Source organism: Bos taurus, chromosome 7 (assembly GCF_002263795.3).
Source record: "Bos taurus isolate L1 Dominette 01449 registration number 42190680 breed Hereford chromosome 7, ARS-UCD2.0, whole genome shotgun sequence".
NCBI classification, from domain to species: Eukaryota; Metazoa; Chordata; class Mammalia; order Artiodactyla; family Bovidae; genus Bos; species Bos taurus.
The window spans coordinates 21221596-21247994 of NC_037334.1; the positions used below are offsets into that span (position 1 = coordinate 21221596).

The following is a 26399-nucleotide window of genomic DNA, read 5'->3' on the forward strand; positions in this document are numbered from 1 at the left end:
GGCTGAGGGCGGCACCAGGTGGGAGCACCGCCTTCCCCCTGACCCGGGCAACTCCTGGGCTGACCGCCCTCCTCCTACATCACCGCCCCCCGAGGTACCCCTCCCCCCATCACCGCCCCCGACGCGGCACCCCTTCCCCTGCTCACCTGAGACCCACCCGCGCCGCTCCCGGCTCCCCGAGGCTCCGAAAAGGACAACTGGGTGTGGGCCGTCCTGCGCACCTGGTCAGGAGCCCAGGTGGACCCCATGAAGGAGCTGGGCCGGCGGAGGGAGGGAGTGGGCAGCCCGTGCCCCGGGAGCCCCGGGAGCCACGTGGGGAGCCCAGTTCTGGCCCCTCGGATTTTCTGGGCGCTGGGGAGGCCAGTGCGGTCCAGGTAGAGGGTGTGGCCTGGGCAGGTGAGCCCACGTGGGCAGGTGACCTGGGACAGAGGGCAGCGGAGTGGAGCAGAGAGCTGGGGGGAGCAGTGTGTATGTGAATATCCAGGGTAGTTTATTAAACGAACTTTAACATTGTAAAATGGTTTCAGAGTTTTGAAAGATTCCTGAACATAGTATGGAGAGCTCCTACATACATACTTGGTCCAAGGTCCCCGTGTTCCTGACAGCTTGCTTTAGTGTGGTGGTTCGTGGGCACAGTTACCAGCCATATTCCCTAATCCCTTAGGCTACAACTGGGTGACCAGGAAGCTGTTTGCCGTTTGCATTCCCCTTGGAGCTGCTCCACAGGAGGAGCCCCTGACCCTGGTTCCACTCCCTCCTTCCCTCGGAGCAGCCTCAGAGCTTTCTAGAACTTTAGTCCCCTCACCTGCGGGTGATATACCTTGCCCACCCCTCTCCAGGCCACAGTCCAGCCTCCTGTCACCCCCCCCATCAGAGCCCCACACAGACTGTCCGGTGTCCCTCAGGCTGGATGGTCACCTCCTCCAGGAAGTTTCCCTGACACCTGCCCCCACAGGATAGAGCTGGGGGCCGCTCCCTTGCTGACCCTCAGACCCACTGCCTTCATAGACAGATGTGTCCCAGGTCTGAGCAGAGGGGTTGGCACAAAGCAGATGTGCCGTGAACCAGTGAGTGAATGAGCAGGTGGACGGATGAGAAATGCAGAAGATCTGGTCTCTTAGTGGAAGAGAATTGCTATGCTCAGGTCCGCTTCGTAGTTCAAACACTAGATGCTGCTGTTGATATGGTGAGAGGTACAGCCTGGTGGGAGCCTGGAGGAGCTGGGCCTGCAGCCTGAAGGAGGGTCTGGCATCAGCTGACATACTCCAGTGCTCCCATAGGCAGTGAGTGAAGTGAAAGTCGCTCAGTTGTGTCTGACTCTTTGCGACCCCATGGAATTCTCCAGGCCAGAATACTGGAGTGGGTCGCCTTTCCCTTCTCCAGGGGATCTTCCCAACCCAGGGATTGAACCCAGTTCTCCCGCATTATTGCGGATGGATTCTTTACCAGCTGAGCCACAAGGAAAGCCCAGTGCTCCCGTGGACAGGAAGGAGTCTAATGGCTGGGGCTGCTGCCTGCCTTTGCCCAGCTTCTTGCTAAGCAAAGGATTTGCATTATTATTTACTTTTATTTTATTTTACTGATGCTTTGAAATTGCGGTGCTGGAGAAGACTCTTGAGAGTCCCTTGGACTGCAAAGAGATCAAATCAGTCAATCCTAATGGAAATCAACCCTGAATATTCATTGGAAGGACTGACGCTGAAGCTCCAATATTTGGGCCACCTGATGTGAAAAGTCCACTCATTGGAAAAGACCCTGATGCTGGGAAAGATTGAGGGCAGGAGAAGGGGAGGACAGAGGATGAGATGATTGGATGGCATCACCAACTCAATGGACATGAGTTTGAGCAAAGTCTGGGAGATGGTAAAGAACAGGGAAGCCTGGTGTGCTGCAGTCCGTGCAGTCGCAGAGTCAGATATAACTTAATGACTGAACAACAACCATTTATTTGTAATTGGAGAATAATTTACAATGTTGTGTTAGTTTCTGCCATACATCAAATGTGAATCAGCCATAGGTATATAGATGTCCTCTCCCACCTCCTACCCTATCCCACCCCTTTAGGTTGTCACAGAGCACGGGGCTGAGCTCCCAGCATCATACAGCAAATTCCCACTAGCTGTTTTACATATGGTAATATACATGTTTCAATGCTGCTCTCTCAATTCATCCCACCCTCTCCTTTCTCTGCTGTGTCCACAAGCCTGGTTCTCTATGTTTTTAACCGATTTTGAATGAGTATGTTATGACCTGTGAAAATGACATGAACACACGTTTTGGTGTCCACCAAGTTTTTGGCCACAATCACACCTGTCTGCTTAACTGTTGTCTGATGTTTCTGGTTACATCGCTGGGTTGATGACTTTGCCGGTCGTGACAGTGACCATGTGGCTCTAAAAAGCTCCAACAATGACCACCTGGTTCTTTACCGACAGTCTGAGGTTCCTGCCATGGGTGATTCCGTCCCTGCTTCTTAGATCAGCACAGACAAGCTGACAGCATCAATCGCAGGCAACAGAGCATACTACACGCCCCTCCCCACATGAGGGCCCCCGCTCATCAGAACAAGTGGCTGTCCAGCGGCAAAGCTGAAACCTGGCTTGCGTGGCACTACCCACGTAGGCTACGGGTTTGCTCAGGACGTGTCCCTCCACACAGGAATTACTGCAGGACCAAGGCTTCCTGGGCCCGGCACACCACAGGCTTCCTCTCACAGCTTCCCTACCCCAACCCCGCCCATTTATTCCCAACCCACTGAGCCACAGAAAAGTCAAAGGCCCGGACATAAATATCAAAAGCTGTGTTTAATTACAAGATTCAAACAGAAGCAAGGCAGAAACTGCAAACGGAAACTTCAGGAACTAATATCCCGCTTTGAATTCCTTGACATTTGTCAAACTTCAGAAACAAAAAAAGAAAAAGAGAAATTCCATCCGCGTTCAAACATTGACGACGTACAAAATGGCTTACAGGAAGGCGTGGTCCTCCGGGGAAGGACGGGGTCCGCTCGGACCCTCCCTCCCCTCCTCTCCTGCCCCGTGGCTGCCTCCCCGTCCCGCCTCCAAGGCCAGGGGCTCCCGTGGGGTGGGGCGGGGCAGGTCCAGCTGCACCACCCTCACCCAACCGCGGGGTCACCTGTTCTTATTAGGAAACACAGAAACAGGTGGAAGACGTCTTCTGGGTTTTTTTTGTTTTGTTTTCAGAAACAAACATGGTTTCTTCCTCGGAGGCGTGGCTGAGACTTGAGTCTGGCGCTGGTATCGTTTGGAATGGATCATGGTTTGGCCCCCGCCGGTCTGCAGCAGAGCGGCGGGACGGGAGGGACGCGGAGCCGGTGTGGGGTCGAAGGATCTGGGCCTCGCCTCTCGTCATGGACGTGGAGGATAGGCCGGGGCCCTGGCGGTCACAGCCCCCAGTGCCTGTCCGGGCGGTGGCTCCCTGGCCAGCCCGACGTGGGGGCGGCAGCATCTCCGTCCTGAGGTTCAGAGAACCCTGTCTGTGAGGTAGAAGACGTAAGCCAGTTCCAGAGCCCACCCCCCCCCCCCCCCCCCGCCGCCCTCCCACATTCCGGAAGCTCTCCGCCCGCCCGCGGTAGCTGGAGGCCCAGGTGCGTGCACTGATGGGGTGCTGAGCGTGCAGGTGACCGCGGCGAGGGTGGGGGCCGAGTTCCTCTAAGCGAAAAGGCAAAATGGGGCCACCGGCCTGGCGCCAGCCACCCCCCTGCTTCGGAGGAGCAGTCCGAGGGGCTCGCACCCGAAGAGGCGACACCACCAAGATCTCAAAAAGTCGTGGCCATTTATTAAAATATGGAGGAGCTGGAGCACAGGCGCTGGGCGCTCACCGCGGGGCCCCAACCCCACCGAACCGGTGACAACCCCAGTCCAAGCCCCGGGGGCCCTGCGGACCAGAACCACTCCCTCTCCCGCCCCCGCCCCCGGGGAAGCAGCAGCAGGGTAAGCACCAAACTGGGCGTGTCCGAGGCCACCGGCGGAGGTGCCGCTCTGCCCTCCCCAGGACACCACCGCGCAGGAAGCGGACCGCGCGCGGCGCTGGCCTCTACCGGCTGGGGGCTTCGCGGCCACACGAGCTCGGAGCAGGGCTGGGGGCCGGGGTGCGGCCGGCGGGCTGGAGGAGGACGTGCGCATCGGCCAGACCAGAGCACCAAGTTGGGGGCCGCGCGAGTCCAGTCCGGAGCGCGGCGCCGAATCTGCGCCCTCCCCTAGGCCGAGGGGCCGGGTGGAGCCGCGAGGCGTTCGGGTTCCTGGAGGGGCGCGTCTGCCCCGAGCTTCTCCTCCGGCGCAGACTGTTCTGGAGTCTGCTCTGCCGGCGGAGGGGTTGGGACCGCGTCTTCGCCAGGAGTTTGCCGGCCTGGGACGGGGGCAGGGGCGGCATCTGGGTCCGCATGCGGCTGCTGCGGGCCGTCGGTGGGGGCATGCGCCCAGGGCGACTGAGGTAGGTCCTTCTGCGAAGGAGAGGCCGCGGGTTGGCGGGGCCGCGGGGTGGACAGGAGGGCAGGGGAGCCCCCGAGGGTGGGCTCAGACCGGGAAAGGGGCTGCGCTGGGACCTGCACCACCACCACCACCACCACCACCACAGGGACCCCGGGAGGCCGCGACCTGACTGCTCTGGCTTGTTCTCCCTCGGGAACCTTCCAGAACCCACCCACCAGCTCTGGACCGGGCAAGGCCCTAGGGAGTGAGAGCTCTGAAGATGATGGGCACTGAGCCCCAGAGGCCTTCCGGAGAGCCTGGGGGAGGGTCCAGTTGTAGGCAGACTGAAGTGGGAACTGGAGGCCCCGGAGACAGGCAGGCCCCGGGGATGCAGGGGGTTTTCCAAGGGGCCAGCAATCCATCCCTGAGTTCCAAGACTACAAACGGTCAGTCGACCCGTCCTGCACAGGGCGCGGCCTCGGTCCCACTTCTCTATGGTTTTAGACAAGAACAGGGCCCAGCCTGCGCCTCACCCACCCCAAAGCAGCGAGAAGCCCAAGTAGAAACCCACTTCCCAGCGACACCCGACCTCCGGCGGTGGCAGAAGGGGAGGAAACAGAGCACCGGGACCAGGCACTGCGGGGTTCAGATGGAACACTAGGAGGTCTTACTCAACTTTAACTCTAGTTAGGGCTTATTAGGCTATTACTGCTCGCAGACAGTCATAGCAAACTGGTATTCACCGCAAAGCCGCTGCCCGTCCAGAACACGCCCAGCTCCCTGCGCCAGAGCGCCAGGGCGCAGCTGGTGACCAGCGTGCAGGGCACGAGGTAGAGGAGGGCGGGTTGGCCACGCTGCATGAGGGCCAGTGCCATGAACGTCACCAGGAGCCCGATGCCGTAGGCTGCAGGGACAGAGATGGGCAGCGTGTCACCCCATGGTGACTGACGCACCGGGAGTCAATCCTCCCCACCTTCCAGGACACCCCACCGCCCTGCTGGGGCAGGCAAGAGCCCACTCAGGGGTCAGCCCCCAGACTGGGGGGGCGGTCATGGGAGGGCCTGGAATCCTTGGGATGGCTGAGAAGGAGCTGCAGAAGTGTCCCGATATCTCGGTTTTATAAACCTCTAACCAGAAGAATAATCTGAACCAAAGTAACACAGGTACAGAACTAGAAAATGAAATCTTTCCTGAGTGAGCACGTGAAAGCCCTGAAGGGTCAGATGACACCTACACTTGGCGCCGTCATCCAGAATAAACAGGGTGCTTTTTAGGGCTGTGTGAATGCAGCCATGCAGGGATCGCGCGAAGATGGACATACAACAGGCAAATGCGATGAGAGGCTAGCAAGGGTCGGCCTGAGCCCAGCAGAGGGTGCGGCGCTGTACTGACCGCTGTACTGACCTTGCAACTGCTCAAGAGTTACAAGAAAGATGACTCACTGGACCATCTCTTCCAGGCCAAGAGCCCCATCTCCAGCACAGGCCTCCACTCCAGGCCGCTTGCCCTGCCCCTCACCTCCACGTTACTGAGCAATTGGATTATGCTGGGAGAGTCCAGATGATCGAATGTGGACTCTCCATGTATCCTGAAGCAATCCATCCACACAAACTAGGGATCTCAGTGACAGGAACTACAGGACAATCTGACACACTGTGGTTCAAAGGGGAGGACCTTGTGGGTGCATGTGGACAGGCTGATCCCGGGGACTGTGACCCTGGGGGCCGGCATGGAGGACAGGTCCCAACCTCAGGAACCCAGGGGAGGGCGGACAGCAGTGGCTCAAAGGTACGCCAGCCAGGAAGGCCAGCCTTCGTCTGCCTGGCCCACTGGTGGCTGCGGCAGGGCACCCCCACTCATCCTGAAGAGCTGACCCAGTGGGACAAGAGAAGTGGTTTGGACCATCTTAGAAACCACCAGCCTTGACAGAAAATGAGGAAGCATCCTGTCGGTGTCAATGAATTTGGAAACGAAAACAAACTGAAGACAAAAGGAAAAAGACAAAGATAAAGACCAAAAAGAAAAGAGAAACAGCAACCACAGTGTACAGTGAGGAGGCTGTGACACAGGGGGAAGACCAGACGGTGGGCTTACCGATGGTGCAGGCCACGAAGTAGACCCTGGAGGACTGCACCTGGATGTCGAAGCGGTGGCAGTAGGCCACGAGCAGCCCTGCAGAGACAGGCCGTGGGCGGAAGCTGTGGGCAGCGGCCTGGCCGTGCCCCAGCTGGGCAACAGTGCTCCCATGGAGGGATGGGGCACCAAGCGTTCCTCCCCAGCTCAGGAGAGAGCTGGCCTGGTGCCGCCCTGGACTCCTGGCAGGTGACTGAGGCCTCAGACCAGTGCAAACCCCAGCTCAGCGGCCACCTGCTGAGGAGCCACCTGAGGCGGAGGGACCTTGGGGACAGAGCAGCTGGAGAGCCGGGCAGGTCTGTGCAACTGGGACCATGCCTCCATGGAGTCACCTCCCTGCCGTCCTGGCCCATCCGGCCAAGCTCCACCTCTGCTCACTGACCCACCAGCCCCTCTGGTCCAGCACCCCCAGGGACCCCCAGGCCACCCAAGCCCAGCCCCAGTACCTGGGACCAGGATGTCCCCGAAGCCCAGGAGGGAAAAGGGGCGGTCACACAGGGCCAGCGGTGAGGCGTTCAGTCTGGGTACCTTCAGCACCATGGGCAGCTGCAGAGAGGGGCAGTGTCTCCAGTACCCGCCAGCCCTGCTCCCTGCACACTCAGCACCTCGCCGCAGGATACTCCTACCTTCTCGTGGGTGGCTGAGTCCGAAGGCCCGGTCGCCACCTCCACCATAATGCTGTTCCCGCTCTAAGAGAAGGGGGGCGCTGCGTCAGGAGAGGCTGAATGCAGCAGCTGGACCAAGGGGCAGGGCGTGGGCAGGCTGGGGCAGGGCCATGGGGTACGGGCAGGCAAGGGCGGGTCGTGGGCTGCGGCAGGGCCCACCTTGGTCAGGAAGGGCGTGATGAACACGAAGAAGACGTCGTAGATGAACAGCACCAGCAGCAGCAGTGTGCAGGCCTACGGACGTTTGGACCAGGCGTCCGGAGGGCTGCCCTCCACCTGGGGACCTCCGCCAGCTCTGCCCCACCCCCACCCCCACTCAGGGTGCTGACGCACAGACCCTCCAGGATGCATCAGCAACCCCGCCCAAGGCTCGGACTTTCCCTGTAGAAAGGAACATCTTGCCACCTTGATGAGAACATCAGAGCATGGGCAGCAGAGGCTCAGGGAGAGCCAAGATCTGGGCTTCTCTTCATTTTGGCAGCATTGTTCAGTTTATGGAATTTCTAGTTCCCCAGCCAAGGATGGAACCCCAGCTGTATACAGTAAGAGAACCAAGTCCTAAGCTCCGGACCAACAGGGAATCCCCTTCGCTTCTGAGTTCCTGATGGAGACACACGGCCATGACTGGCCAGCCCCAAGTTTGAGCACCATCTTTGCGTTTCCCTGTGTGTCTCTAGGTTCCCGCTGCGGGGTCGGGCCTTAGCTGGGGTCACAGTGCCAGCCTCGTGCTCCAGGCAGAGCCCCATCCTCCTGCCTGTGGGTTTCATCTGGTTCTCCTCTATTCACCTCACCAACACTGCAACATCACCAGGGAGGATCCCCTTGGCCCAGCCTTCACCAGTGCAGCAGCCATGCCGGGAGGCAACTCTGTGCTAATCCTCAAGCCCAAGGTGGCCAAAGGGACAGAAAAGCAAAAACCATACCACCCACAAGGGGCTGGGCTCAGAGCAGAAGACCCTGGGCAAGGCCACGTGGCAGGAGGGCAGCAGGCAGACACAGGAGGCTCCAGCCCTCATCCAGAGCTCCCCAAACCCTGGGGGACCCTCACCTTGAACGTGGGGAGGCGGATGGTCTTCAAGGTATAGAGGCAGAAGGCGATGCCCAGTGCGTCCTGGAGGATCCAAGCCCACCTGGAATGCAGCACAACCTCATCCTCCGGCAGGGTCTCCTGAGAGCCTCCACCGGTCAGCCCCCCCTTCCCCAGCCACCTGGTCCAAGCCACCGGTGCCCAGCCTCCCCCAAGTGCCATGGCCCCATCCCTCTGCAACAGTGGCCTTCACTCCTGGGGCACAGGATGGGGCAGGGGGTGAGGAGAGGAGAGCTCTGCAACTACAGATTCAAACTTTTCAAAAATATCTTTTAAATGATTTAGAAAAAGAAAACTCGCACACACACACCCCACCTTCCCAGCCAGGTGCCACATACACTCTCTTGGGAAATAGAGGCTTGGGGTTCTGAGGACACAGTCTGGAGCCCCAGGACGCAGGGCCACTTCCAAATTTGCAAGTTGATGCTCTGATGAAGCTCCAGTACTGGGGCTCCCCTGCTGGAAATTGGCCCCCACCACCTGCTCCATCCTCCCTGCCCCTACTCCTCAGAGCTTCATCTGAGCACAGGGTCAGTCTCCAGGCCAGGGCACTGGTGGGAACGGTGCCCCGCGTGGGTGCCCAGACATGGTAGAAACCAGACCCTGTTCTAATTTCAAGTGGGGGAGTGGGCCTTCTGGCTGGGACTTAATCTTGAGAGCTCATATTCTTTTTGTGTACAGAGAACTCCAAATATTTTCACGTTTTCCTTCTGCCAGTTAAATCTGTTGTGGCTCCAAATGGCAGCACAGCCAAGAGTGTTTAACAGCCCCAGAGAAGCTCAGAGAAAGTGCCAGATGGTGTCGGTGACAGCGGGGGTGGGGACATGGGGACCGGCAGTGGCTGCCTCTGGTGGGAGGCTGCCCAGGGGACACGAGTGTTTGCAGAGGCAGAGCAGTGGGCCCGGTGGCACCAGGCCACATCCAGGCTGCCGCTGAGCCCATGGCTCCACGCCCGGGCAGCAATGCCAGTGGCATCTTCCGCCCAGATTGCAATTGCAGACCCCAGGGCACCAGACAGGCCAGGAGGCAGCTAGAGCTGGGCAGCCATCCGTTGAGCCTGGTCGGCACCTGGACAGCATGCAGTCACTGCGTCCAGAGCACTGACAGCAGGGCTTTTCATAACTGGGAGCTGGCCCGGATCCAAGTGCCCGGGTCAGACAGCTCGGGGAGGCGAGGGAGGTCAGAGCACCCGAGGACAGCACCCTGCTGCCCCACCTCCCCCCTGGGGCGGCAGCACTGCACTTACTGGTCCTCATTCCGGAAGATGCCCCACACCACGCTGACGGTCGCACACAGCAGCGCCAGGAGCAGTGTGCGGACCTGAGGGCGCTTGTGGAAATAGGGCAGGCTGTTGTCAGGGACCCTGCAGGCAGGCAGGGGCATCAGGACTCTGACCTTCACGGTGCCAGCTGCCCAGCACCGTGGGCTCAGCTCAACTCCCGTCCCAAAGCCTCCCATCCATCCCCCTGTTGCCCTACCTGGTGCCTCCCACCCCTACCCGGATCCCAGCGGGCCTGACCCTGAATGGGATGTGGGGGGAGGAAGGCCGGCTCAGAGCCATCCCCACTTCCCCAGGAGCCCCCAGCCAGCCCTGAGGGGGCACCTGCCATATGCATGCACTGCGCCAGACTAACCGAGGGCTCTGGAGAGGGCCCTCAGCCTCACGGAAGCTATGGCGCCTCAGAGGCAGGACGGGGAGGGGAGAGGCCGAGAGGTGGCAGAGCGGGACCGCTGCGAGTAGAGCCAGTGCGGGCCGCCCCGGGGGGCTCACCTGCACTTGCAGAACGGCAGCCTCTGCACGAGCGGGGACAAGCAGCTGTAGAGGCCGGTGGAGGAGGCCAGGCAGAAGATGCCAATGATGACATAGACTAGGGGGGAGTTGCAGGGCGGGCAGCAGTGAGGGGCTGAGGGGGGCTCTGCACCTCACTCCCCTGGCAGGGGGGCGCACCAAGGGAAGGGAGGGGCGGCCCCGCCTGAGGCACTCCTTGAAGGCAGGGACCACAGCCTCCACCCCCCACACACCGCCCTGGGGGCTGAGGCAGGGGACCCACCAAGCTGGTCATAGAAGAAGTAGAGCAGCACTAGCATGGAGCAGCACATGACCACGAAAACGCAAATCATGACCGGCGTCACATCCACAGCCTCGTCCTCCTGCTTCTCGGGCCCATCATCCCGCTTGTGCTTCATGTATCTCCTGGAAAGACGGGCCGGTCAAGGGGCGCCCTGCGGCTGGCACTGCTTCTGGGGCTGCAGGCACGGGGAGAGGCAGCGTACCTGGCCCCCGTCCAGGCCCACCATGTGTATGAGGGTCCCCCGACGGAGGACCCTGCCCCCAGGACCTCACGGGAAGTCGACGGGAGCTCTGGTCCTCACAGGGAGGACTACTGGAGGTGGGCTCTGGCACCTGGGCCAGGCTGTGGCGGTGCTCTGGGAGGAAGGCTGTGGGTCCCATAGGGCCACCCTGGCCCTGGCCCCGGCCCCGCCCCAACTGTCCCACAGGCTGCCCTGGGCTGCTGCTTTCCAGGGGACGCCCCTGCCCGGCCAGGCCAGAACCCCAGGGGCCTCTCAGCAGCTCTCCTGGGTTTCATGCTGCCTTTCTAAAGAGGCCCCTCTTGCGGTCCCCTGCCCAGTGTCTAGGCTGCCTGGCTAGCACCCACCCACACACACAGGGCACTTACTTCCTGACATCCCGGCTCCCAGCCCAATAGCCCCCGAGCGCGACGGTGCCCACGGCCATGAGGAAGATGATGACCATGTTGTAGTCCAGCATGGGCTCCTTGGGGGCGTGCAGCGCTGCCCGCACTGCCTGGCCAAAAGTCTGCCTCGGAGAGCACAACGGAGCTAAGGCTGGGGAGACCCCACCTCGCCCCACCCCATGCCCTCGCCCAACACGTCTGACCCCAGAGAAGTGGGCCCTGCTGGGACAAGCTAACCAGGTGTATGTGAAGCAGCCAGGAGGTTGACAATGGGTCCCTCGGTGGGGAGACGGGGAACCTAGAGTGGGACCCTGACTGTTCCCACCTCATTCGTGTGCTGATGCTCACCTGCTCTGGACCCGACTCCCCACATCAAAGCCGACCAAGCCTTTGGTCAGCCCAGGTCAGGCCAGGAAGGCATGAGGGGGGCTGGCACTTAAGGTCTCTGGCATGTGGGCAGGGTTGGGGTCTCCTCTCCTGAGGTTCACGGCACTGTGGGCCCATCTCCCTGGGCCCTGGCCCAGCTGTAGATAGTGGGGGGCAAGTGGGCGGCCCTACCTGGAAAATGTCCAGCATGTCTCGGTAGCTGAGCAGGGCCACGGGAATGCCGATCTCCTCATATTGCGTCTTGTTGCCTCCCGGGGGGACCTGTGGGGCCAGGGGCAGGAGAGGATGACTACCCCTGGGTGGGGCACGAGCCACCGACAGCCGGCCTGCCCTCGGAGCCGGCGGGAGGGTCCTGCATGTGTGTCGGGGTCCTCAGGGCCAGGAGGGCAAGCCTGTGGGTTCAGCCCCTCCCTCCCAGGGCTGAGCTGGGGGCACCAGTCAGTCTCGGGGAGGAAGAGGCTGGCTCATGGCCCACACCACCCACCCCCTCAGAGATCCTTCCCAGGCCTGGTCATACCCCGAGCACAGCTGTGGGACACAACCCCCTCCAGACCACAGTCAGAAAACCAAGCTCCCTGTCTCCTCTGCCCAGACCCCTGCCTCAAACCCTAACCCGGTCCCGCCCCCAGGGTCCCAAGCTGCCCAGGAGGCCTGGGGGCCGCACCAGCGCCTCCTTGCTGACGATGAGCAGCCCTCGGGCCCCACTGCCCTGGGCCAGCCGCACTTTCTCGTAGAAGGTGCAGTTCCCCCGTGCCACCAGCGGGATCTGGTTGCTGAAGCCTTTTGGGGGGAGGTCGGCGGGAGAGCAGAGCACGGAGCTGGTCCAGTCCCGCACCTGCAGGAGAGACTGAGGGAGGGAGGCCTTCAGAGAGGCAGAGGGGATGGTGGCCCAGGCAGCCAGGTGGCAAAGACCCCGCGGGGCACCCAGGCCACCAGTGACTGCCACCCCACACTGCCTCACTGCAAGGTTGGGGGGGCCAGCCCCACAACACGCACTGCACAAAACACACACATGCGCACCAGCACACACACACAACCCACACCCACACCACACACAGACACATGCATGCACGTGTGCACACAGACACACAACACACAGACCCCAATCACCAGGCAGATGAGGGCGTCTGGAGCCCGTCACAGACACCACACGGGGCAGGCAGGAGCTCTGGCCTTAGTGATGACAATCGATCCACCTGCTAAACCAGGCACCGGGCATCCGTGTTCTCTGGGAGGAGTCAGGCCGGACCAGGGAGCAGCATGTCTGGGCCGCCCCAACGACAGGGATGGGCAGACCTCTGTGTCACTTGTCTAAGGATTTCTGGCCAGCCACCCCAGCCCAGCATGGTGGGAGGGATGGGAGGTGGCTGATGCCCTGGACAGGGGACATCCCACAGCAGTGTCCCAATCCTTTACTTACAACCGAGGAAACCGGGGCCCAGAGAGGCTGGGAGCTCCTCTGGGGCCACGTCCCTCCTCGGACTCCCAGCAGAGCACTTCCTCCATCCTCAGGGGCCCTCCCCAGGATCCATCCTCCAGAGTCCCCCCCAGGACCCAGGGCAGGAGTGGAGAGAGAGGTGCCTTGGGTGGAAAGCCCCATGGGGAGGGGCCCCAGCACAGGGCCACCCGCTGGACTCACCGCTTTGCTGAGGTCATGCGGCAGGTGGGCCCACTGCGGGTTGTAGAGGATGCAGTAGTCTTTGCCTTTGGGGCCACCGGTCTCAGACACCACATGCACCATGCCATACTCACAGGCCACCTGGACAGGGGGTGGAGTCAGAGTAGGCAGGGGCTGGCCTATGGCCCCGCCCAGCTCTGGATGGTCCTGCCCTCTGCCAGTGCAGCTGGGGCCCTCAGCTCAGGCGGACACAAGGGAGGGCAGGGCCAAGCCTCCTCAGGGAGATTTGCACACCAACCGTGGCCGTGCCAGGGCCCCTCCATGTGGCTCCAATGGCTGAAAGGGAGGAGTAGAGCCACGCCACACACACACAGGGCCTGGGCCCACCCCAGCCCCTTGGCTTCTTGGAGCCAGAGGGGCCCAACAGGACCCCAGCTCTGCACACAGCAGTTCCAGGATCCATCTCTCTGTACCACCCGGAGGCGAGACACAGACTGTATCCCTCAGTATCCCCCTAGAATCTTCCCCAGAGACAACAGGCAGGAGCCCCTTTGTGCTGGTGACAGACCCACACCCACCCCAGAATGTGTTGTAGTTGGGGAGCGGGGGGGCTCTGACTCAGCAAGGGGTCCCCAAGGGCTGTGGCCCAGACAGCATGCCTGGGACACAGACTGGCTCTCAGAAGGCCGGGTCCTCTGTGAACATAGGCCAGGGTCAGCTGGCGGTGGTGCAGAGAGGGGCTGGGGTCCCCAGCTGGCCCTGCGTCTTGGTGTATCACCTGGGGCTGCTGGGTCAAGTGTTTGGCAAAGCTGTGTTTACAGGGCATGGGGCGCCAGAGAAGCCAGGTATGCAGGCGCTGCCACCAGCGCTTGAGGGAGGGAAGGTCAGCGTCGTCCTGCACCTGCACCTGCCCCTGCCCAGCCAACCCTGTTCCCTCTACCTGAGGCAGGACTAGGAGCCCTGGCTTCCAGGTTCTCCCCACCACCGTGCCACACTCAGAGCCCCTGCCACGCCCCCACCTTGGGCCACTGCAGGGAGTCTGTGGTCCCTCAACCCCCCAGGCTGAATCCGGCCCACCTTCTGTATTTGTCAGTAAAGTTTTACTGGAACATGGCTGCCTGGTTCCTGAATGCAGAGCCTATGCTGCTTTCTGCAGAGCCAGGGAGTTGTAGCAGAGGCCATGCGACCCAAAAAGCTTTTAGAAAACGTCTGCTGACCCCTGGTCTATGAGCCCTGAGTTGCCTGTATAACACAGGAATGGCTAGAAGCATTTCTTTTTAATTTAAAAAGGTCACTTAGAAGCACAAGAGCACACGTCCCAGCCTGCCCCTCCCCACCCCCCACCCCACCCCACCACAATGTGCACAGCTGGCTTTCCCTTAAGATATCAGCCTGGGCTGTGGCAAAGCCCAGAGAGCACAGTCTTGCTGTGGATACGGTCTCCTCCCGGGGGAGGTACAGGACTGGGAGCAGGTCTTCCAAAGGGCCCAGAGCTCTCAGTGCCCCTCCTTCCCCCCATTCCGGCACTGCCCATTCCAGTTTGGAGAATGAGAAAAGCCACTAAGAACAGGCCACCTCCCAATGCACTACAACCACAAAGCAGGTTCAGGAACTTTAGGGAAATTATGCTTCAAGATGACACTGACAGCATCCATGCCAGGGTGCTTAGAAGCTAAGGGATCCAGATGGGGAGCAGTCTATGTAACACTTGGTGAGTTCTAGGAGAGGGTGGGGTAATCAGGACCTGGGAAGCTTAGAAAGAGATGTTTAGGTGGAGCAATGTGGAGCAGGGGAGGGGTGAAGGGGAAGATGCAGGAGGGGTGAGGAGGGGAGGTGAGGGGTGGGGACAGGTGGGGGGATGGTGGAGGGATACATGGGCAGGTGAGGGGCAGAGAAGGCACCCACACGTTCAGATCTGCTGAGTAACAGACCCCATGTTGGCCATTGTATACACAACTTGTACCAATGGTGTGGGGGTGTCCAATCTCGTCCAATCACAGAATGATTGGGAGTGAGCTCACGGTCGTGAGCAGGCATCCTCTGGCCCCATGGAGAGCTGGCCATACCCTTGGGCGCCATGAAGAACCATGCCCAGGGGTCTGTCCTAGAAAGAGCTGGCCCAGGTGCCCTCCTCACTCACTCCCACACTCTCCTTGGTTGCCCACACTCAGGGTAAAGTTCAAAACCCTCAACCAGCTGGGAATAAAATCCAAACACCTCAGCACCCTGCTCCGACCAGCGCAGTCCACTCCCCTGGAGCCCAGCCCAAGGAGGCCGCATGCCCCGCCTGCCCTTTATCCCATGCTGGAGCTGCTCCACTGCTGCTCCCCCCACAGCCCCGCCCGCCAGAGTGCCTGACAGGCCTCCACCTTCCTCAGGTGTAACCACTGGAGCGTCCTATGGGCCACTATAGTGGACCCTCACCATCTCCAGATAAATCATCAGCTCTCAGGAGGTGAGGAGGAGAACGAGACTGACATACACACACCATTATGTATAAAATAGATAACTACCAAGGACCTACTGTATGTCCCAGGTGGCTCAGTGGTAAAGGACCCACCTGCCAATACAGAAGACTCAAGTTCGAACCCTGGGTTGAGAAGATTCCCTGGAGAAAGAAATGGCAACCCACTCCAGTATTCTTGCCTGGGAAACCCCAAGAACAGGGAACCTGGTAGACTGCAGTCCACGGGATCATAAAAGAGTTGGACACGACTTAATGACTAAACAACAACAAGAACCTACTGTATAGCACAGGGAACTCTACTCAGTACTGTGTAATGGCCTATATGGAAAATAATCTAAAAAGCGGTAGATATATATATAACCGATTCACTGTGCTGTACACCTGAAACTAACACAATACTGCAAATCAACCATACTCCAATAAAAATTAAATAAATATCTGCTATTAAAAAAATAAAAATCACCAGATCTCACACCTCCAGCCCTGCCCTCGTCACCTGCAACTTTCTCCCTGGAACACCTTCTTGACCCAGCAAACTCCTACTCATCCCCCAGAACACCCCTACGCTACCTTTGCCTCTTGCTTCTGAAAACCATTCCCAGGCCAACCGCACTGTTCCTTCTGTGGTGTTCTTGTGACCCTTTGCCCACCTATCGCTTTGCCACTTTTTTTTTTTCTTTTTCTAAATATTTAGAGACCTCAAAATCCCTGCTTCCAATGGGTCAGACTGCTGAGGAAAACGAGCAAAGAGGGCTGGGGGAAGTACAGAGGGCTGGCAAAGCAGCTGGGGAGGGGGTGGGCCAGAAAGCTGCTGGAATGTGGCACACCCCTAAGCTGAGACCAGAAACACAACGTTGGGGGGAGTTAGGATTCAGGGAAACAGAGCCCAGTGAGCAAAGTGCCTTTAATATGTTAAAGCTGGAAGCAAAGGATAGTTTCCTGTCAGCCGGATCACAGAGTCCTCCTGAATGTGTCAGTGGCACCAGAAAGCTCTCATTTGGACACAAGATCTGACACACTTTGAAAGAGAGCCCTCCTGCAGGGCTGAAAATGAACTGGGAGTTTGGGGGACAAAAGCGGCCTTGGAGAGAAGCCAACAGCCTGAAGCAGAGGTTGGGGGGCTGGCACAGAAAGGTCAAGGTTAATGGCCCAGTTTGTAGGGCTGTTGGGGGAGGGTGGCACCATTTCCAGAGTTGTGGAATTTGGGAGAGAGGGAGGGTTTGGAAAATAAAAAATGCACTCATGGTACTGTACATCAACCATCTCCAGGTCTGTCCCCTAGTGGCGACCCTTGAGGTCAAGTGACAAACAAGTAGCATGCCCCGCGTCCGTGATCCCCTACATCCTCTCTCTGACTGTGCACTGTACACTTCTCCTCCTTTTGCAGACGACCAACTCAAAGCGGGAACTCCCCTGCCAAGGTCACTGGAGAAAAAGATGGGGCGGCGATTCGACCCCACTCCAGGGCTGGGCTCCTGGCTGCTTCTGGACGCCGCCAGACACTGGGTGCCACGCTGGACAGTTGACTACAACCACGGGGAATAGGGGTAGTATCGCTTTCAAGGGGATGCCAGGGTCAGAGAGCGGTAGCCCCCGGCTAAGGCCACGGAGTCAGATAAGGGCGTCCCAGAGGCGGTTGGAGACCCCGAGACAAGACCAGCAGGGGCCGGGGAGGGAGCGGGGTAGTAGAACCTCAAACTTTAGATCCGGGCGGAACCCAGTGACACCACGGCTGGGAACGGCGTCCAGAGAGGGAAAGGAGACCGGCCGGGGGACAGACCCGCAAGGTCACGGCCGGGCCCCAGGCCCACGGGTTCCGGCACCGGGGGCGCGGATCCCCTAAGCTGGCCCCAGGCCGGGCAGGGCGGGGTTCTGCGCGGGGCCGGGGAGGGGTGAGGAGCCGGGGCACCGCGGCCGGCGAGGCCAGCGGGGTCGGCGCCGCCCTCACCTGGGCCGCGAGGAGAAGGAAGGCCGCTGCGAGCCGCGCCAGCGCCGCCGCCGCCGCCATGTCGCCCGGTCCCCGCCACAGGCGTCGGCAGATGTTTCCCAGCAACGCCCCGGCGCTGAGCGCCGCGCAGGCGCCCTGCGTCTTTCGCGCATGCGCGCAGCGGTAGGTACAAAGGGCGCAGTGGCGGCGCCTGCGCATAGCGACGCGGCGCGACAAGATGGCGGTGAGCGTGCGGCGCTGCTGGCGGGGTTGGCGGGGTTCGCCGGGTTGGCGGGGTTCGTCGGGCTGGCGGGGCTGGCGGGGCTGACTGAGCAGACTCCGGCCGTGCTCCCCGCCTCACAGCGCTCTGCATCCCCTGCAGGACAAAGAGAAGAAAAAGAAAGAGAGCATCTTGGACCTGTCCAAGTACATCGACAAGACCATCCGAGTGAAGTTCCAGGGAGGCAGAGAAGGTGAGGCCCCGCTGCCCTCCCCCTCCACGGTCCACGAGGAGTAACGGGAGGCGGTACCGGTAACGGATGCCTGGGCCGCGCTTTAGGCGCTTGGCTCGGACAACTCGTCCGGCCTGCTGCTGGCGCCGGCGTGTAGGAACGGTTACACCCCTTTTGCAGGTGGGGAAACTGATGCACGCAGAGGGGCCCAAACCTCACCCGCAGCCACAAGGGCTGGGATTCAGGTCTCTGCTTCCTTTGTGTCTTGTCTCACCCAGGCGGCTGCCCCAGACCCCCACGGGCACCCTCAGCACCAAGGTTTCTCAGTTTCGGCACTGCTGACATTAAGGCCGCATTGTTCTCTGTAGGGGGCCGTCCTGGGCGCTGTAGGGTGTGGAGCAGCGTCTCTGGTCCCACCGACTCGATTCCAGGAGCCCTCTAGTCCTGATGACCACAGGCATCCCAGACATGGCCTAGTGTTCACTGGCAGGTGCAGAATTGCCCCAGTTGAGAACCCAGGCCCTATACTCAATTTACACGAAGCCACCTGAGGCACCTGTTGAAAGCAGACCTCATCTCCTTGTTCACCACTGTTCTAGGGTAAAGAATGAGCCTTTTGCTTTTGAGTGAGGCAGGCAGCTCTCAGCTGCTTTGGGAAGCTCTGCTTGACTCTGCATCCCGAGTCAGGTATAAGCTCCTGGTAGCAGCTGTCACCGGAGAAGGCAATGGCACCCCACTCCAGTACTCTTGCCTGGAAAATCCCATGGACAGAGGAGCCTGGTGGGCTGCAGTCCATGGGGTCGCGAAGAGTCGGACACGACTGAGCGACTTCACTTTCATGCATTGGAGAAGGAAATGGCAACCCACTCCAGTGGTCTTGCCTGGAGAATCCCAGGGACAGGGGAGCCTGGTGGGTTGCCACCTATGGGGTCGCACAGAGTTGGACACGACTGAAGCGACTTAGCAGCAGCAGCAGCTGTCAGGGCTTGGCAGGTTTTTTCAGTTACTGTGAGGCTTTAACTCTGCATCTCTCTCTGCGATCTGGTGAGGAGACTGGCAGGAAAGATGATGCAGGATTATGTGCAGAGTGCGGTCCAGGGCAGAGCCCCAGCTCACTGGCTGTGGGACTTTGGCCAAGTCGCTACCATCTCTGAGTCTGTCTCATTTGTCAGAGGCTGTTAACTCCACTTACCTCAGCAGTAGTGATGAAATTACAGGGTAATGTCGTTAGCCAAGGTCCTGACACTTAGTGAGCACCCAGTGCTTCACTTATTCAGCTTCCTCTGATCTTCAGTTTCTTTGTTCGTAAGATGGTGATTCAGACCCCTCCTCCTCTGAGATGTGGACGCCTGGGTAGCATCAGAGTGGCTAAAAACACAGTGCCTGCCCGTCTAGGTACCCAGCCCAGTGAGGCTCTGAATCTGAACAAACACTGGCACCTTGCCGGTTCTGGGATGTACAAGGAGATGGGGCTCAAGGCGCTTGTGTGTGTTTTTTTTAATTTAGCTGCATAAGGTCTCAAATTCCAGGCCAGGTCTCTCTAATTATGCCATATGGCTTAGTTGCTCCATGCGGTGTAAGGTCTTAGTTCCCTGACCAAGGATGGAACCCACATTTGCTGCACTGCAGAATGGATTCTTAGCCACTTGGACCACCAGGGAAGTCCCTTCTGTTCATTTTCTATGCTTCAACAACCCATTTTTATCTCACAGCACCTGTGGTTCCAGACTCTGGATGCCTCGGGCTCAGGTCTCTGACGAGGTTGCAGTGAGGGAGTGTCTCTGGGAGCCCGTCATCTCAGGCCCGGGCTCCCCGTTTTCTGGCAGGTGTTGGGCAGGGATCCTCTGGGCTCCTAGAGGGTGCCCACCGCCCCTGCCACGGACACTGTCTACAGCATGGCAGTTAAGTCCTTCAAGGCTAGCAGGAAAATCTCATTTTTTCAACTTCTCTTTTCAGAAAGGGCCCATCCTTTTAATGGCTCACCTGTCAGGTCAGGCCCACCCAGCATAGCCTCCCTTTAGATTCACTAAGGGTGGACTGACTCATGGACCTTGATCACATCCACAACGCCCTCTTTTACAGCCTGACCAGACCAATGTCTGATCGAGGGTTCCATCCCACACCAGAGGGGGGGGTGGGGGAATGCTGGATTCATCTGAGAATCCCACCCACCTGCTGCAGCACCTCTCCCATATAAGAAGGGAGGACCCACAGGTGTGGGCTTACTACCTTGCCCGGGGCCAAGTGCCCAGATGTATTACTGGATTTGTCACTGTCCATCACCCCACTTGGTGAGCGCCATCACAGGCTTGAGGAGGGCTGTAAACAGTAGAGGAAGCAGAGCCAGGGCCTTGCACTCAGGCGGGGCTGGCAGACTTGTTCTGCAGAAGACCAGACGGAACATTTTCAGCTGTGCTGGCCAGACGGTCTCTGTTGCAACTCCTCAACTCCACCATTGCAGCAGCTGAGCCACCACAGCGACATTTAACAAATGAGCGCGGCCGGGTGCCAGTTAAACTGTTTACAAAACAGGCGCAGGCAGATTTGCCGACTGTTGCGGCGGCCATGGTGCGGGGTCAGCTGTCACTGCTCATCTCCCAGGAGCCCTTCCGTTGCTCCCCCTTTGGTCCTGCATCTGTCCTGTCCCTGGAGAGGCTGCTGCCACACCTGCATCTGGCTGGGGGGTGGCCCCTCACCAGTGAGGGCACCCCAATTTCATGTGCTGACACCCTCGTGCGGCTCGCACTTTGTCCAGAATGACCATTGATCTTATGCTTGTCCATCTCTCTTCTCTGCTTGGTGATTCCGACAAGCCAGTGGAATCCTGAAAGGGTTCGACCCGCTGCTCAACCTCGTGCTGGACGGCACCATCGAGTACATGCGAGGTGAGTGCAGCTGCGGGGCTTGGAAGCGTCCTTGCCAGGCCTTTCTTACTGTTCCTGGGCCGCCACCCACGTGCTGAGCCACCGTGAGCATGGCACCTGGTGGGTCAGACGGCTGACAGGTGTGATTGCTCTGCCACTGTCCTGGTGGGGCTCAGTACACTGTCATCTCGGGACCTCAAGAGTGGAGTGTTTTCCGGATTCACTCATCACCGACCCTGAGCACTTGCTGGAGTTAAGTCTGCCTGGTGGGGCTAGAAAGGTGCTGCATCCGCCGCGATAAAGCTGGCTTCCAGGGGGCTCATCCTACCCCCTCTCTCCTGCTGTCTCTGTCTGTCAACTCCTGCTGCTGACAAAGGGTCCCCTCCCCTTCCCTTCCCATCCCTGTCTCCACAAGTCCCCAGACCCGCCAGCTCAGCCTGAGTGCAGCATGATGGAGCCCCCAGGTTCAGGAGAGAAGGGGGTCTCGCTCCTCCAGGGACTGTCGATGTTGAAGTACATGTTACTCTGGTGCAGAGTAAATGCGGCCACACGCAAGTGTCAAAGGCCACCAGGCAGAGGCCCTCTTTATGGGAGGAGCAACCCTGTAGGGCCTCTTGCCCACCCTCATTTTCTGTCTTCCCTCGGGGTTTACCCAGAGTCCTGCTGCTGGGGTCCTGGCCCAGCGTCCTCAGGCAGATGACATTCTGGAAAAGGACAGCCTCACCCTGTGGGGCTGCTGGGAGAACCACATGAGCTGGTGTGTGCCATGCACTTACATGGGGTCCTGGCTTGCTGGTCCAGCGACTTTTTGCCCTCTCCTCACCCCAGAACAGCCCCAGGCCCAGAGCCAGCCAGACCCATCCCTGCAGCTCCAGGAGGGAACGGGCAGGCTCAGACAGCTGTTGTCCTGCAGGGTCTGGGGGTGGGGAGTTGCACCCCAACTCAGCCTCTCCCATCATGCAGTAATCTCTGAGAGTAAGATCTCCTCCGTGTGCTGTCACTTCCCCCCACTGGGAACAGCCCGTTGGTGCGGGGGTGAATGGTGGCCCTCCAGGAACGCCCAGATCCTGCAGATGGGTTTTTCTTCTCCCCACCGCCCCTCTGAGCACTCGGTCCATCTCCCCGGGGCTGTGTTCTCATTGTGGAAGGAGGGTAGGCTGCACAGGGCTGTTTCCAGAGCTCTTCCTAAGCCTCTCCATCCATCTCCAAAGAAGCTGCCAACAGGCTGGGGGAAGCAGAGGTAGGGGGTGGGAGCTTGGCCTGCCTTCCCTCCCCCCAGCCCGCACACCCCACTTCTTCCCACCCAGGCACATCTCCGGGCATCTTCCCACACCGCCTCACTGCCACCCCTCTTCTCCCACAGACCCCGATGACCAGTACAAGCTCACAGAGGACACGCGGCAGCTGGGCCTGGTGGTGTGCAGGGGCACTTCGGTGGTGCTCATCTGCCCGCAGGATGGCATGGAGGCCATCCCCAACCCCTTCATCCAGCAGCAGGATGCCTAGCAGCCAGGCCACTGCTCCTCTGACTTGGCCACCCGTCCGAATGGAACTGTTTTTTGTATAACTTACATTTTTGTTTTCTTAATAAAATTGCAAACCTCAAGTGTCCAGGAGCCCTGGAACCTTCCTTTCAGCTTTGGTGTTCTGGCAAAACCCGGACCTGGGGATTTGGTTCATTTGGCAGAGCTTGAGCCCTGGCTGGGGACTTGGTGGTGACTAAGCATGCATAGTGCCGGCGGTGAATGGGTCATGCCTCTGCAGAGACCCCCCCAGGGGTCACCGCCTCTGTGGACATCCCAGCCAACCTTCTCAGCGGCAGCTCCTGTCCTTTCAGTGCCTCTATGCTCTGGCCCAAGGGGTCCTACAGAGCCGGGTCCACTTTGTCATGTCCTAGCACAGCCATGTCCCCACAAAGGACAGACTAGATGGAGCCTGCTATCCACCTGGCCCACAACCCCAGAGGTGATCTGAACCTCTTCCCCGCTCGTCTCAGAGGACAAGCCCACCCTGCCCCTCAGCCGGTGACCCCAGGCCATCATCATGAACGTCCCCAGTCCCTGTCCTCAGGAGCACGGCTTTCTCCTGGCCTCGTTCCATAAACCCAGTGTCCTTGTTAGGACCCTGCCCCCATGGGCCCATCCCTGCTGACAGCAGGCTCGTCTCTCATTTGTCACTCTGGAGCACTGATGAGGGTGGATGGGGGAGGCCAGGAGTAGGCATGAGTTGTCCTGGCATAAAGTTTAAACTGGGATCCCTCCCCCAACACCTGGGGACACACTGGAAGTGGCTACAGAAGTAGACCAGGCTGGATGACTCCCTCGCTACCTGTTCTCCGTCGTCGCCAACAAATAAAGGGAGAACAGCTGGCTTATCTTAGAGATCTGAGCTCTGCCATGGCCCAGCAGCATTAGCCCCTGCTGCCGGGAATTAGCTGTGGGGCCGCTAGCCAATCCCACATGCTCCTCCCTCTGCCCCACTTCCCTGCCATCTGGCAGCCCTGCCTCCTCCCGCCCCCTGGCCAGCATGGGGGGGCCCTGGGCAAGCTGGGGTCACAGCCCCGGGGAAAGCTGTGACCTAGAATCTGCACGCACCCAGCCTGCCAACATCCAACCCCTGTGCTCTGGTCTTGAGGAGCAATCGACAGCTGGTGCCTGGGACTCAGGCAGGGGGCTCTCACAGTGGAGGGACTGAGAACCCAGGCACCGGAACCTCTGTTCTGCACCTGCACAGCCTGTGCTGTCTGAAACCAAGATACAAAGGCGGAGACCCAGAACTCAGGGTCAGAGAGCCCAGGGGCCTGGACCCCAGGGTGAGGTGGGAGGGGTAGGGGAGCAGCGAGGCCTGGAGGCTAATCAGACCTCTTTAGAGCCCCTGAGGTAGCCGAGGGCTAGGACAGAAACTCAAGAACACCTGATTTTTCCAGCCCCCAGCCAGGCTTGTCTCTGGACCCTCTGCCCCCACACAGCAGTCCCCCAGGCCTCAGACCACTCTCCACCCACCCTTCCCCTCCCAGCTGATGAACAGACAAGTTCTGTGTGGCCACAAAGTCCAAGGCTCCAGTTCTCCTTCCCCCACTTGCTATGTGACTGACAGGAAGTGTCCCAACCTCTCTGAGGTCCCGTTCCTTCCCTCTTAAGCTCAAGAAAAGCCGTCGAATATCCACTCTGCAGCCAGGCACTGGGACCCTACCCAGTTGGTTAAGAGCACAGGTGTTTGCCCTCAAGTCTAAGGATGGGAACAATGCTGTGGGGGCCAAGAGAGGGAGACCCCGACCTCCTGGGGGCTCAGGCAGAATGCCCCAGACAGGCAGATGAAATGAGCCTGTTCACTGAACCACCCTGGAGAGTCACTTTGACTTTGTTTTTAATAACCTAGCTGCCCATCACTAGGGGATCTGCTGTAGAGACTCAGGTTCCTCCAGCCACACACAAAGTGACTTATTACAGAGAGGCAGAGCTGTCTGTGCAGAGGTGGATTAAATATAACCACAAATTCCCTGAGTTAACCTAGGTGACACCAGCAGAATAACTTCACTGCCAACCTACAGAATCACGAGTATTAATACGCTTTATGCCCCTATGTTGGGGGATGTTTGTTACGCAGTGGATAGGTCACTGAGACTTGCTGACATACAAGTGTAGCATGCGGGTGGTGTAACACCATTTAGTCAAGATGATCCTTTTTAAGAAAATCTTACGTTTCTATGCTTTTAAATATATATAGAGAGAAGGATCTAGAAAGATCCTGCTGACCTGGGACTGAAGATGATGATCAGAAATGGATGTTAGACTGTCCTTGACTGTTTTAATATTTCACAAGGAGAAATTTAATATTTAATATTTTACACTGAGTGTTATATTGAAATTTTAATATTTTACAAGGAATTTGAGAAAGAGATGGCCAGAAGCAGGTAGGGAGATGCAGAGAGAGACCGAGGGAGACAGGGAAAGGCAGATACGGAGGCGGAGACTAGAGCAGGAACAGGGAGAAACGAGGACGCAGCAACCTGGCTGGTGACACTGATATTGCTCCCCCCTCCCCCGCCACGCCGGTATAAATCCCCAGTGGCCGGCCAGCCCGCCTGCCAGCCCACCATGCTCTCAAGAGGCAGCCCACTGACCCCGGCCCGGATCCCGCCCTTCCAGCTCCCAGCCCACAGTCAGCGCCCTTGGAGCACCAGCCGGGGGCTGCAGCCATCAGACGGGGGACCTGTCCTGCTCCACGTGCCCACGGTCACTGCAGCCTACAGGTTCCAGGTGCTGGCCCAGAGGCCCCAGGTGCTGTCTGCTGAGGCCCCGCTCTGGGGGACATCACCAGAGATCCCTGCAGACCGCAGCTGGAGCCTGGACCAAACCGAGATTCCCGGCACACCGCCCCATGGCAGATTCCAGAATCTCTCGAAGGTGAACAGGATCTTGACCCTGCTGACGGTCAGCCCTGCCCCTCCCTCACTGCCTTGTCCCCTGAACGGCTTTAGTGACAGGATGGGCTGATGTGTACCTGCTTCACTCAGCTCTTGTTCACTCAGCTGCCACCAGTCCCAAACCCTTTCATTATCCCCATTCACAGATGAGGAAGCTAAGGTCCAGAGAGGTCAACCAACGTGTCCTGGGTCACACAGCCGGGGTTCTAGCCCAGGAGGTGGGCTGCCTCCAGCACCATCTGCCCCCCACGTCCCTCTTGTGTTCGGAAGCCCATCATGTGGGTGCAGAAAGTAAGACCCAAAGCTGGATGTGTGTGTGGGGGGCACACATTGGGAGGGGAAAGCCCTGGATGCATAAAGGGGGGCACATGTTGGGAGGGGAAGGCACTGGAGGAACTGGGAAGAAACAGACTCCCCTGCTCTCACAATCCAGGTCTGCCACCCACAGCCCCTGGAGCCCTCACTCCAACCCGGAGCACCAGGGACACCGCAGAGCCCTGCAGCCCCCCAGGGCGATCCGGGCATGGCTGTCCACCCCCAGGATCCTGGCCAGTGACACAGGAGAGGACTCCAGTTCCGCGTGGACATGGATGTAAAAATAAGAAGTTTTGGTCAACTTTGCAAATGGGGGGTTGGGTGGAGAAGGGGTCTTCGATCCCTGGGGCTGTTGGTTTAAGCTCAGGCTCGCCCAGGTGAGACTGACGATGCCCCTGCCCCGGGGGTCTGGCCCTCCTGCTTCCCACTTCCCCCTGCAGCTCCAATCCCACCTGGAGCCTCCACTATCCACAGAAATAGGTCCCCCTGCCACCTCCTCATCAGACTGGGAGCTTCATGGGGGTAGGCTCTGATGCTCAATAAACGTCCTCTGCTGGCGAGCACATGTCTTCTCATGCTTCCTGCTTATGTTCAGGGCCCAGGTCAGCTCCCTGACTCCCCACCCCTAACCAGCACCCACCCACCCTGTCCCCAGCCATGCTGACCCTAGCCAGCAGGGGTCAGGGCTTACCTAGGAATGAAGAACCCAGATGGAAAACACCATTCCTGGTTTGTAGATGAGGCTGTGTGTGTGTTGGGGCGGGAGGGGGGCTGGTGGAGAGGCAGGGAAATAAGGGTGTGGGCGAGGCTGACCAGGAGCCTGAAATCAGGACAGATATGCCTTTGGACTCCACCTTGTCGCTGGGAAATTCTGACCTTTCCTGGACCCCATTGCCCCCAAAGTACACATCCACACCTACTGCATGTCTTAG

General features: G+C 59.3%; 3 protein-coding genes across 6 annotated transcripts; 2 read left to right on the forward strand and 1 right to left on the reverse strand.

The window, feature by feature from the left end:
• Nucleotides 1-82: 82 nt before the first annotated feature.
• LSM7 (LSM7 homolog, U6 small nuclear RNA and mRNA degradation associated) lies at nucleotides 83-22342 on the forward strand. Of its 2 annotated transcripts, NM_001143862.1 has the most exons (5): nucleotides 83-94; nucleotides 17632-17654; nucleotides 17793-17883; nucleotides 20676-20747; nucleotides 22090-22342. In NM_001143862.1, the coding sequence occupies exons 2-5, from the start codon at nucleotides 17649-17651 to the stop codon at nucleotides 22230-22232; spliced, it is 312 nt and encodes a 103-aa protein (NP_001137334.1). In that variant the 5' UTR covers nucleotides 83-94; nucleotides 17632-17648; the 3' UTR covers nucleotides 22233-22342. The 2 variants fall into 2 exon arrangements, with proteins under 2 accessions (NP_001137334.1, XP_005209100.1); XM_005209043.5 differs by lacking the exon at nucleotides 83-94 and having other exon boundaries at nucleotides 17626-17654; nucleotides 22090-22332.
• SPPL2B (signal peptide peptidase like 2B) lies at nucleotides 2786-17517 on the reverse strand. 3 transcript variants are annotated; one of them, XM_059888686.1, is made up of 15 exons: nucleotides 17432-17517; nucleotides 13038-13157; nucleotides 12063-12233; nucleotides 11570-11659; nucleotides 10994-11133; nucleotides 10367-10509; nucleotides 10087-10183; nucleotides 9562-9678; nucleotides 8277-8358; nucleotides 7388-7462; nucleotides 7190-7252; nucleotides 7010-7109; nucleotides 6525-6602; nucleotides 5174-5334; nucleotides 2786-4462 (listed from the first exon to the last, which is right to left on the reverse strand). In XM_059888686.1, exons 1-15 carry the CDS (start codon nucleotides 17489-17491, stop codon nucleotides 4220-4222), a joined length of 1740 nt encoding a protein of 579 aa, XP_059744669.1. In that variant the 5' UTR covers nucleotides 17492-17517; the 3' UTR covers nucleotides 2786-4219. The 3 variants fall into 3 exon arrangements, with proteins under 3 accessions (XP_059744669.1, XP_002689000.2, XP_024850808.1); XM_002688954.7 differs by having other exon boundaries at nucleotides 12063-12245; XM_024995040.2 differs by having other exon boundaries at nucleotides 4373-4462; nucleotides 5107-5334; nucleotides 12063-12245.
• A 2334-nt stretch (nucleotides 22343-24676) lies between the features above and the next one.
• Nucleotides 24677-26399, forward strand: LOC104969115 (uncharacterized). The gene is made up of 4 exons (XM_010807065.4): nucleotides 24677-25132; nucleotides 25299-25443; nucleotides 25586-25744; nucleotides 26371-26399. The coding sequence occupies exons 1-4, from the start codon at nucleotides 24824-24826 to the stop codon at nucleotides 26397-26399; spliced, it is 642 nt and encodes a 213-aa protein (XP_010805367.3). The 5' UTR covers nucleotides 24677-24823.